Raw genomic sequence first — 12,493 nt, 5'->3', positions numbered from 1 at the left:
GATTTTGAAGACTCTTAGTAAATAAATCCTTCAAGTCAGGGGGCTGAACTTGATCCTGAGGGCAGCTAGGCACTACTGAAGGATTTTAAGCAGGGTAATGACACAATGAGACTTCCATTTTAGAAAGATCACTCTAGCTACAGTGTGAAGAACAGATTGGAGGGGGATGAGAACAGAAGCAGGAGGACCCCTGAAGAAGGCTAAAGGACCAATTAAGAAGCTATTAAGCATATGTCCACACAAAGACTCGCACAGGAATGTGCAGAGCAGCTCTATCCGTAGCAGCACAAGCGGAAGCAACATCCATCTTCCGGTGGATGGACAAACAAAACATTATACGTCCATACGGTGGACTAGGATTCATCGATGAAAAGAAGTGCCATTCTGAAATTGGCTGCAATAAGGACAGACCTGAAAAACAGTTAAGGAGGCCAATGACAAAAGGCCACATACTGTATAATCCCATTTACCTGAAATGCTCAGAAAAGGGAACTCTGTACAGATGGAAAATATCTTAGGTAAGTGGTTGCCTAAGGCTGGAATGAGAATGGAGATTAACTGGAAATGGGCATGAGAGATTTTATTGGGGTGATGAAAATGTTCTAAAACTGGAAAGTAGTGATGGTTGCACAAGTCTGTAAATTCATTAGAAAGTGCTATACACAGAAAACAGGTGAATTTTATTGTATGTAAATTTTACCACAATAAAGTTGTTTAAAAAAAAAAGTTAACCTCCGAGTACTTATTAGGTGCCAGGCACTGATGTTAAACCAAGTATTTGGCTCATTTAATCCTTCACAATCCTATGAGATAATTTTATTATGTTCACTGTATAGGTGAGGAGACTGGAGCAAAGCCAAATTAAATAACTTGTGCTGGATCATACAGGTTGTCAATAATGAAGCCAGGATTCAAATCCAGGAAGTCTGAGAATCAAGGTCACACTCAGACATCCCCTTCACTGCCAGACTCACTGTCTGACTAGATGAAGGCAAAGCAGAAATCATCAAAAAGGTTTGCAGGTCAAGTAACAGGGAGAAACAACCCCTCCTTACCCCCCAACCCCACCCACTGCCACCGCTACATCCTCAGGGACCTTCTTCCAGTTTCTACTTCCTTAACACTCCACTGACTGACTTGCAACCCAAAACCAGGCAAAAGTCACCACTGATCAAATAAATAACCTTCTGCATTTATACAGGCTTCCAGGTGGCACAGTAGTAAAGAATCCACATGCCAATGCAGGAGACACAAGTGGACTCGATCCCTGGGTTGGGAAGATGCCCTGAAGGCGGGCATGGTAACCCACTCTACTATTCCTGCCTGGAGAATCCCATGGACAGAGGAGCCTGGTGGGCTACAGTCTATGGGATAGCAAACAGTCAGCCACAACTGAGCAAGATATTTATATGAATAAACATCTTTTATATTTACAAAGCACCTAATTTATGACTTCCCTTTAGCATCACTCCCAGCTTCCAGAAACCCATCCCCCACCCCCCACGCCACTTTTCCAACATCCCCTTCCTGCTGGTCCTAGGACTCTGCCTGAGTCTTCTCTCTTCTGCAGGCTTCCCCCTCCCTTGTGTTGCTGTTGTTTAGTCGCTAAGTCAAGTCTGATTCTTTGCGACCCCATGGACTACAACCCACCAGGCTCCTCTATCCATGGCATTTCCCAAGCAAGGATACTGAAGTGGGTTGTCATTTCCCTCTCCAGGGGAATCTTCCCGACCCAGAGATGCAACCCACATCTCTTACCACTGAGCCACCTGAGAAGTCCTTCCCTGCCCCCTCTAATATGCTAGAGGGCTCCACATTCTGTTCTTTGCCTTGATTTCTTCTCACTCCACATGCTCTTGGTAGTACTCTCATTCACTCTCCTGATGTTTATTAATAACTGCTGTTGATTAATTAATGAATTCTAAACCCATTATCCCCAGTCGAAGACCTGCATCCCAAAAGGCAGACCTAAACACTGAGTTGCCTAATGGACACCTCTCCAGGGACAGACCACAAGCACCTCCAACCCAACATGTCCCAAGCTGAATTCACATTTGCCAAAAAAGACCTCTGTGTCCTCTTGCTTTCCTTATCTCATTCATGACACCACCTCCACCCAGCTTCCTAAATCAAAACTCAGGAGTTCTCGACGCTTCTCTCTCCCTCATTCTCTGAGCCGTGACCTCCTCAACCCCTAAACAGCTAATGAATTTGCCGTCCCTTCTCCCATCCTGTTTCCCCTGCCCTAATTCATGGCATCAATATCCCTCCTAAAATACAAATGATTATGGTAATTCTCACTTCAAGTCCTTCAACAGCTACCTCTGTTGACCAGAAAGGCCAAAGTGTCTTGCGTGGCATTCAAGACTTCCTCTGCTTTTGGTTGTGGCCTCATTCTCCAACCACGACTTCCACGGCTTTTCCCTCAACACTCCATAACCCGTTCTCCACCCACGCTGGCCACGCGCTGCCATCTCTTTGCCTTTATTTTTGCCTACAATGCCTTCACACCTCGGGAGAGAACTGCCTTTCAAACTTCAGCTCAAAACATCCTAAAGTCATTCCATGCCAACTCTGCCTATCCAACAGGACCCTTCCTGTGCCCCCCCACAGGTACCTTGCACAAATGTCCAGTGCTCCAGTGACAGAACAAGCATTTGCCTTTGCACAGAACTGTGAGCTCCTATGTGTTAGTGAGCCACCCAACAACGCTGACCAGGCTGAGCACCGATTGAGGCCCTTGGGAAACATCAATGAACACAAAACGGTCTGTAGCTGAACAGTTACCTGTATCTCAGGACCCAAAGCAGAATGGAGAGGGGACAGCAAAGGGAAAGTCGACAGCTCAAAAGCTGTGATCTTTGAAGGAGAAACCATGACTCCTTTCTCAGAAGAGAAGAGGAAGTTAGGAAGGAGAGCGCCAATGGACTCGGCTTCTCTATCAACAGACAGCCGCGGAGACTGCTCCTCAACTCATCTGCAAAGCTGAGCTACGTCACAGGAAGAACGCCTTCAGACCGACCCCAATCCTCTCAATTCACAGGTGAGAAAAAGAGAGATTCTAAGTGATATCCAGCTACTGGTAGCATCAGGACCGGCAACCAGTAACCCCATTTTCATTCCGTGCTTTCTCTGCCACTAAATAATACACTCCCTATCCCACACAACATATATGACTTCCTCATGAGGAAATAAAATGAGGCTTATTAAGTTTTGGAATCCTAAAGCTATTTTTATCGATATATAATTTAAAGTTTACTCAATATATAAGGTAATGTACCAATACATAATATATAATGTACTGTATTAACACAGTATGCTGTAATGTATTATGCACATTTTATATCACATACCATATTACTATATATTATCCTATAATACATCTACTATGATACATATGTAATATAATTTATGTGCTTAAAGCTAATATATGTAAGCTAATTTGACATATATGATTTTATACCTTACAAAACACTGGCCCAGAATAAAGGATGACGCACCAGTAACCGACTAGCTATGTAACCCCTCAATGGGCCTCCCTTTCCTCATCTGGAAACTAGGAAAGTAACACCTACCCCTGGAGTTACCGAGGAGGAAGGGTTCCAAGATGCAACACAAACAACTAATACAGCTCCAGCCACCAGGACTTCAACAGCCCATTTATCTCGCTTCACTCTCATCAGCTGCACCAAGTTCATATGAAGATCCTTCTCTACGTGATGCGTGAAGACAAGGCCTGCATGAGTCCTGGTCTGAGTATAAGCTGCCCATTTATCCCTATCTATGGAATGTGAGGGACTTCCCTGGTGGCTCAGATGGTAAAGCGTCTGTCTACAATGCAGGAGACCTGGGTTTGAGCCCTGGGTTGGGAAGATCCCCTGGAGAAGAAAATGGCAATCCACTCCAGTACTGTTGCCTGGAAAATCCCATGGACAGAGAAGCCTGGTACGCTACAGTCTATGGGGTTGCTAAGAGTCGGACACAACTGAGCGACTTCACTTCACTTCACGGAATGTGAAGTCAAGTGGGCCTTAGGAAGCATCACTACGAACAAAGCTAGTGGAGGTGATGGAATTCCAGTTGAGCAATTTCAAATCCTGAAAGATGATGTTGTGAAAGTGCTGCACTCACTATGCCAGCAAACGTGGAAAACTCAGCAGTGGCCACAGGACTGGAAAAGGTCAGTTTTCATTCCAACCCCAAAGAAAGGCAATGCCAAAGAATGCACAAACTACCGCACAATTGCACTCATCTCACATGCTAGTAAAGTAATGCTCAAAATTCTCCAAGCCAAGCTTCAGCAGTATGTAAACCATGAACTTCCAGATGTTCAAGCTGGTTTTAGAAAAGGCAGACGAACCAGAGATCAAATTGCCAACTTCCTCTGGATTATCGAAAAAATGAGAGTTCCAGAAAAGCATCTATTTCTGCTTGATTGACTATGCCAAAGCCTTTGACTGTGTGGATCACAATAAACTGTGGAAAATTCTGAAAGAGATGGGAATACCAGACCACCTGACCTGCCTCTTGAGAGACCTATATGCAGGTCAGGAAGCAACAGTTAGAACTGGACATGGAACAACAGACTGGTTCCAAATAGGAAAGGAGTACGTCAAGGCTGTATATTGTCACCCTGCTTATTTAACTTCTATGCAGAGTACATCATGAGAAACACTGGACTGGAAGAAGCACAAGCTGGAATCAAGATTGCCAGAAGAAATATCAATAACCTCAGATATGTAGATGACACCACCCTTATGGCAGAAAGTGAAGAAGAACTAAAAAGCCTCTTGATGAAAGCGAAAGAGGAGAGTGAAAAAGTTGGATTAAAGCTCAACATTCAGAAAACGAAGATCATGGCATCTGGTCCCATCACTTCATGGGAAATAGATGGGGAAACAGTGGAGACAGTGTCAGACTTTATTTTGGGGGGCTCCAAAATCACTGCAGATGGTGACTGCAGCCATGAAATTAAAAGACGCTTACTCCTTGGAAGGAAAGTTGTGACCAACCTAGATAGCATACTGAAAAGCAGAGATATTACTTTGCCAACAAAGGTCCATCTAGTCAAGGCTATGGTTTTTCCAGTGGTCATGCATGGATGTGAGAGTTGGATGTGAAGAAAGCTGAGCACCAAAGAATTGATGCATTTGAACTGTGGTGTTGGAGAAGACTCTTGAGAGTCCCTTGGACTACAAGGAGATCCAACCAGTCCATCCTAAAGGAGATCAGTCCTGGGTGTTCACTGGAAGGACTGATACTAAAGCTGAAACTCCAATACTTAGGCCACCTCATGCGAAGAGCTGACTCACTGGAAAAGACCCTGATGCTGGGAGAGATTGGGGGCAGGAGGAGAAGGGGATGACAGAGGATGAGACAGTTGGATGGCATCACCAACTTGATGGACATGAGTTTGAGTGAACTCCGGGAGTTGGTGATGGACAGGGAGGCCTGGTGTGCTGTGATTCATGGGGTCTCAAAGAGTCAGACACGACTAAGCAACTGAACTGAACTGATGCTCTTTGCATTAAAAGTACAATGTCTCTTTCAACCTAAACATTACTTCTTAATTCATTGTTAACTTTGTATTTATGTGGTTTATCTGGTGCCTCAAAACTTGCTAAATCACTTCAGTTGTATCCGACTCTGTGCGACCCCATAGACGGCAGCCCACCAGGCTCTCCCGTCCTTGGGATTCTCCAGGCAAAAATACTGGAGTGGGTTGCCATTTCCTTCTCCAATGCATGAAAGTGAAAAGTGAAAGTGAAGTCACTCAGTCGTGTCCAACTCATAGTGACCCCATGGACTGCAGCCTACCAGGCTTCTCCGTCCATGAGATTTTCCAGGCAAGAGTACTGGCATGGGGTGCCATTGCCTTCTCCGCAAAACTTGCTACTTAATGTCAAATTCAATCAATTCAAAGCATTTCCCAATAAGGTCTTTGGTCATACTTCAGTAAATTTATAAGTATGCCATTCAAGGGTACACAATTCATTTTTTAAGTCGATAAACATGTTGTAAGGTTGCCTTGAGAGTCAACCTTTTTTTGTTCTTAGAATTACTCATACAAGTTTTCTCATGTCTTTCCAAAGGAGCACCCATGGCAGCCTATGGTTGCATCTCTGCTTACTCCAAGCCTGATCTACCGTCTTCCCAGTCTGGTCACAACTATGCTGATGGAAGACGATAGCCAGGCTATCCTTTATATTTCAAACTGATACCCGCTGAGCTGACACCCCAGCTTCAGTAATGAGTTCAGGCCTTGCACTCACCTGATCTCTGTTAACTGGGGACTCATTTGCTAAGCAGCTGACAAGGTTTAGAAATGCCAGCCTGTTATACAATGTGCAGCTAGAGAACAACTCTTCTCTGTGATGAAAACTGACCCTAGAAGGGGTCAAATGTAAAACGTAAGCTTCTGCAAGAGCTGGACAACCAGCCTCTGTATAAGCAGCAACTTCTTTAGGAAGCATCTTTCCTTAAATAGTGTACCTCTTTTAGAAAAGCTTTTTCCTGTTTAAATATCCACATCTGCTATACCTGGTTTCCCGACATCTCTGGAATCTCCGTCAAGGCAAATACCAAGTGCAATTTACAGAAATCATTTGTGGCCAAGAAGAGTGACATAAACACCTCAACCACCCACCCACATTAATGCTAGAATTATGCCCTGAGGCCCATGGATTCAGAAGTCTATGGATTAATTCAATTGTATGCAAAATTTTCTGCTTATTGCATTATTATGGGCAGAGTCCAAAGCCTATAGATGTACGGTAGTGTGTGAACTGAAAGAACCCCTCTTCTACTATCGGGGATTCCCTGATGGCTCAGACCGTAAAGAATCCGCCTGCAGTGCAGGAGACCCGGGTTCTATGATTAGTGAGAACCAAAAGAATGGGGCCTGCCAAGAGAGTTGAATTCAGTTCACTGACTTATCTGCCCTATTCTCTACTGCTCCTGAAGACGTAGTTAAGTAAACAAGGCTTGCCAAGTCATGGTCCATACTACTCCCCACACCAACATGTGCCCCACAGAAGAGGAAAAGACGTGGGTCATCCTCCATATTCTTCCCACTCATCTCTTCCCACCCACCTTCATTGGTCTTATCTAAAATCAGGACACACCATTCATCAACCCAGAATCTACTTATTTTCTCAGAAACAAAAGACTGAGACAGACAAAGATCAAGTCTTTCTACTTCCAAGGAACAGAGTAAAGGGGGAGGAGCACTCCCTTTAAGTTGCCCCTCTCTAAGACGTCAAGACAGGTACCACATGAGACAGAAGTGAATCCGACCCACAGCTCCATAATAGTCTTTCTCAGCTTCTTCCAGGTGCTTCTTGTCAAACTGATTCAAACACGCAAACTCATTTTTCTCACTTGGTCCTCTTTCCATGCAGCGTAGATCATTTTCTTTTCAACTACCATTTCAAGACTTCAAAAACTGCCACTACTATTTGAAAGAAATTACTTCTAAATACTTACTTAAGGGGGAATATTTTCCATACTACAAATACATATATGTAAAATGTAACTTTCAGCTCATGTCCGTAGTTCACCACTCATATTCTTTGCCTTTGTTACCAGTGGAAATCATGAACTTCTCTCTGTATAAAATCCTAGAAAGCTTAGCATGGTAATATGTATACCCAAGAGATTCACAGAACCTAAAGTGGAAAGGGGCCAATCATTTACCCGATAACATTCCTCAGCACTCCCAGTGACAGACGGGACTTGCAGACTCTGTTAATGGACCCTCTCCAGGATCCTTAAGCATATCCCACATGAAGTAATCTCTTCTTGTAGGGGCTCTTAACTACTAAGACCTCCCAAAGCATGAACTGTGTTCCACATTAGCATCCCTGCTACTGTAACTGGCTCCTGTGAATTTCAGCTTGGAACTTCAAGGCAAGTTGCAGAGATTAGTTTATGCCTGGGAAGCATGATAAATATTACTCTGAAAATGATACTTATTGAAGCTGACATTTGCTCTGGAAGAGTTCACTCACAGCTTTGATGTTTCAGATAAACTTGTGCACGATTCAGTGGAAGGCACACGTTCCAAGCAGGCTCAGCAGGTGCTCAGAAAAATCCTATTAAGCACATGCAATATGAGTAATCAAAATGCTTGGTCTTTCGATCACAAGAAATTTAGTTTAGACTTGGAAAGGAGGGCAAGGCAAAAGGGTGACCCTTCATCCAATCCGTGAGTTCAGATTCAAAGCTGGATTCAGGTGTAAGAATACAGGTTATTTTATGGAAGCGGGGGAGGGGGTTCTTGTTGACTGGTGAGAATTAAAGGAAAGAAAAAACCAGGACCCTACAAATACCGTGAAAATAACACATGGTGGGTGAGAAGACACTTCAAACTTAACATTTTAGGTAGGTCCTTTAATCACCAGCTGATGAGGACCTCAGCAAGAAAAATCTGGAAAAACATGATCTATTAATAAATGCAGCCTAGTTACTAAAAGGCCTATGTCTGCTTACTCAATATGACTCCTCATACATTAACATAAATGAAGATGAAATTACTATCCTTATCAGTGGAACACACAATTGGTTTCCCAGCAGCGACTGAGTCTGCTGCACTGCTGGCACACTCTTATTATTTTTATTTAAAAAATTAAAATTTTATTGTTATGAAAAAGGGTAACTACAGGTGAAATGGTCACAGTGGTCCAAAAGAAAATTCTCTATAAACATAGAAGCAGTGGGGGTGGAAAAGTGGTCTGCACCGAAGTAAGGGAAAAGTATCAAAGAAACAGAAGCTATTCTCTTAGCGAGAAACTAATAAACGGTGTCTAAAGTGGGCAAGATTTGGTAAAGCCCAAAACCACTGGAGAGAAACACATGTAGTAATTACAGTGTTTAGAGGAACACATCTTTTTTTTTAATTTCTACTGGAGAGCAGCTGATTTACTATGCTGTGTTAGTTTCTGCCATACAGCACAGTCAATCAGAGATATATATATACATATAGCCACTCTTGTTTTTCTCTTAGATTCTTTTCCTGTACAGGCCATTACAGAATGTTGAGTACAGTTCCCCGTGTTATACAATAGGTTATTATTTACTTTACATAAAGTAGTGTGTATATGTGGCAAACTCTTATTCTTATGAGTAAAAGCATAAATGTTGGTCAACTGGGAAAATCTGGAACGTTTTCTGCAGCCAAGCTGAACTAACCTATCTGCAATTCAATATTGAAGTTTTGGCCTCATGTTTCAATCAACTGAGCTAAAACAGTGGCTCTCTCATGGGAAATAAGTGCTGCAAGCTAAAAAAAAATATATATATATATATATATATCAGCTTAAAAACATCTAGAAAACACATAGACAAAAAAATCACACAGGCAATCAGTTGTAGAACCCAGGAGTCCCTTCCCTAGTCCATATCCCTTTAGGTACACGTGTGAGAACACAATATGCTCTTATCTTTTATCTACTGATTATTATTCAGTTCATGTAAGGTTACACATCCATCTCCTTGCCCAGCTCCAAAAAGTTACTACTCATGTGAGTAGTGAACACCTTCAAAGTACCAGACCCTGCCAGATGCTTACATGCATGCTTAGCCATTCAGTCATGTCCGACTCTTTGTGACCCCATGGATTGTAGCCCACCAGGTTCCTCTGTCCATGGGAGTCTCCAGCCAAGAATACTAGAGTGGGTTACCATCCTCTTCTCCAGAGGATCTTACAACCCAGGGGTTGAACCCAGGTCTCCTGTTTGACCCACCAGGGACACTTACATACATCACATCAAATTCTCAAAAGCAGTGTCTGAATACGTTAAGTATTACAAGTATGCTGCACACAGCTAATGAGAGGCACAGCTGGCACCAGTTTGCCTGGTTCCAAAGCACATGCTCTTACCACTGCAGACTTTCAGAGTCTCAGAACATGAGATGTAGAAGGAACTCTATCATTTTCATAACAGCTACCTTTTATTAAAAATCTACAATGTGCTTTAAATACTTCATCTTCTTACCACAATCAAAAGATGATACTCCCCTTTGGGAATACAGGAATATACTTAGGGAAGTTACCTGTCCAAGAATGCAGACTAGAAAATGCCTAATTAACTTAACTGAGGTCTGTTTAACAACTAACACTTGTTCTTTTGACCATGACCTCAAATAAATCAGAATGATACCTAAGTACTCAACAATTCAACAGCACACTATTTTTAGGGGAAAGTGCAAGAGGCTGAGCATGGCTACAAGAAACTCACAGCGCCACCAGATGCACAAAGTTTCAGAATTAGAAGAGATGAGAGGTTACAGGTGTACTCAAACCCCACCACTTTGCAGGTGAGAAAACTGAAGCTCAGAGATGGAAAATCATCCTTGAAAAAGAATTTGAAGCAACAGAGAGAACGCTGCAAGGGCAATCCAGGTGAAGGGTATAAACTGAAGAAAAGCAAAGCACAGAGGTCACAGGGAGCATGATATGTCCTTGAATTACAACAGTATAAAATGCACTCCATGAGAAAGAAAAAGTAAATAAAAGAATATTTCCACCAAATTGAATGACCAAAGGACATAGCTTCTTTTCCTATAAAGTTTTTCTAAAAGGGGCTTTAAGAAAATCTCTCCATTTAATCTAACCTCAAACTTTCTTCATACTTAACATATTTAACTTTGTCTGATACTTGACGTGAATCTCTGTGCTCTAGCCCAATTCTCTTTTAATTTTGTTTGCTGCCATCGCTGTGCCTATACTAAAGCATGAGAACATGAATTTATACATTTTTCTAGCCAATTGCCTTCTCAACCCAAACTTACTTTTCTTCTTACTTTTCTTTTTCACCCTCTGGTGTGTAACACTCAAAGCCTCTGAAGGCAAGATTAATCAAGTCTCTGCATAAAACAGCCTACAGAAATTTTTAAAGAGTACCAACTAAACCTCAACAATGCAAAGAATGCTGCCTCAGACATCTTATTACATAATGCGGTACTACCATTCATTAATGCAAGGAAATGCTGGCCACAGACCAAAAGTTGAGCTCAACGGTCTGTCTTCATTAAGAAAACTTTAACAAATTCTTCAAGGTAACGCTTGCAAAGTAAAAAAGCTTTTCAACATTTCAAATATTTAAGAAGTTTTAATTCCTCATAATCAATGCTAAAAAGAATTTACATATTTACATATGGTGGTTGTGTAGTACAGAGGAAGGAAAACAGAATAAAACTTTCTGGGGTCAAACTGCTTTATCTACTAGGTTCAGTTATCATACTTCAAAAACCTGAAGCTGCTAATTCAGGTGCGGTGGAGGGTGTGTTGATGAACTGAGTGCTGGCATACTGACACCCTAGAGAAAAATCAAGCTTTCAGTTTATGTATGAAGCATGAGCAGGGGCATTTAAAATTTTTCTCCAACGTCTCGGTCAAAACAAACTCTACTGCTCCTAGTGATATGAAAACGCGCAAACCTATCTCAAGTCCTATGAGGCCGGCAGACGTTAGTCTAGAAGCCATTGGGCCTAGTTCAAAATTTGGGCACAACACGCCACAAGAGGAGGAATCTGGGAAAGACAAGATGTCAAGCAAAAGTGAAGGAAGGAGAAGCCAGAAGTCACCTGAAGCATGGAAGAAAATCTAAAGGTGTGGGTGGGTGGGTGCTGAGGGAATGGGGGCTTGTCAGTGGAAGAGTACTCAACAACAGACAGTACATAAAGAGTTCCTTAAGACGCCAAGTTCATCCTGAGAGAAGTCATGTGAGCAGAGCAAAAGCAGGGTTTGAATTCTGAATCCAGAAGACAAGCCCATTTCATAGGTGGGTAGTGAGGCAGGGGTTTCAAATAAGGTCCCAGGACTACTAAGCAATACAGTGTAAACTGGCCTTTGAGCCCTTAGAAGGTCTAAATCAACCTGGCATCCCCCAGTCGCCCCAGCACAATGCTCAGCACTTGGCACACAGCAGGAAATATCTCTGAATAGATGTCCCAAGTCTTGAGAAACTTCAACCTTCTTTGCAAGGAACTCAGCTTTGGGCCGAACAACACTTTGGCGGCAGAAGTGGGGCAAAGCAGGCCGAGCAGAACCTGAAAAGGCAAGAGATATGGGGTTCGAGTCGGAATGCTGGCCCTCTGCCCGCCACTGTCACTCACCCGGATGCCCTTCACCACGGTGATGTTCTCATTCTCGTCCGCCTCGAAGGTGACTCGGCGAGTGCTGGCCGTCCCTCCCATGGCTTCGGCCACTGACCCCGCCGAGACCTAGCACGGACCCAGGCACCACAAGTCCCACGGGCACACACGTGCGTGGACGGGCCCAGACTACTGTCTTGCACAGCGGGAGCAAGGCCACGACCCCAAAAGGCAAGGAGAAGGCGCCGGTCCTGAGCTCCCGCCTCCTCCGGTCACGTGACACAACAACACTTGACTCCAATTGGTCAAAGATACGAACTGCCCGCCTCTCCAAGGCAGGGGCTCTCGGATTGGTTAGCGCAGACCCGGATGCTTTGACAACAGGTGGTATCTGACA

At 43.3% G+C, this 12,493-nt stretch overlaps 1 protein-coding gene across 1 annotated transcript in view; it reads right to left on the bottom strand.

The window, feature by feature from the left end:
* Nucleotides 1-12,373, bottom strand: part of CHCHD3 (coiled-coil-helix-coiled-coil-helix domain containing 3) — a 282,198-nt gene extending 269,825 nt beyond the window's left edge. The window contains exon 1 of the mRNA XM_005679482.2: nucleotides 12,118-12,373. Coding sequence (XP_005679539.2) covers nucleotides 12,118-12,198 — 81 coding nt within the window. The 5' untranslated portion in view covers nucleotides 12,199-12,373. The remainder of the gene's footprint in view (nucleotides 1-12,117) is intronic.

The sequence above is a fragment of the Capra hircus genome, chromosome 4 (genome assembly GCF_001704415.2).
Source record: "Capra hircus breed San Clemente chromosome 4, ASM170441v1, whole genome shotgun sequence".
Lineage (NCBI taxonomy): Eukaryota > Metazoa > Chordata > Mammalia > Artiodactyla > Bovidae > Capra > Capra hircus.
This window is presented reverse-complemented; position numbering and strand designations above follow the sequence as displayed.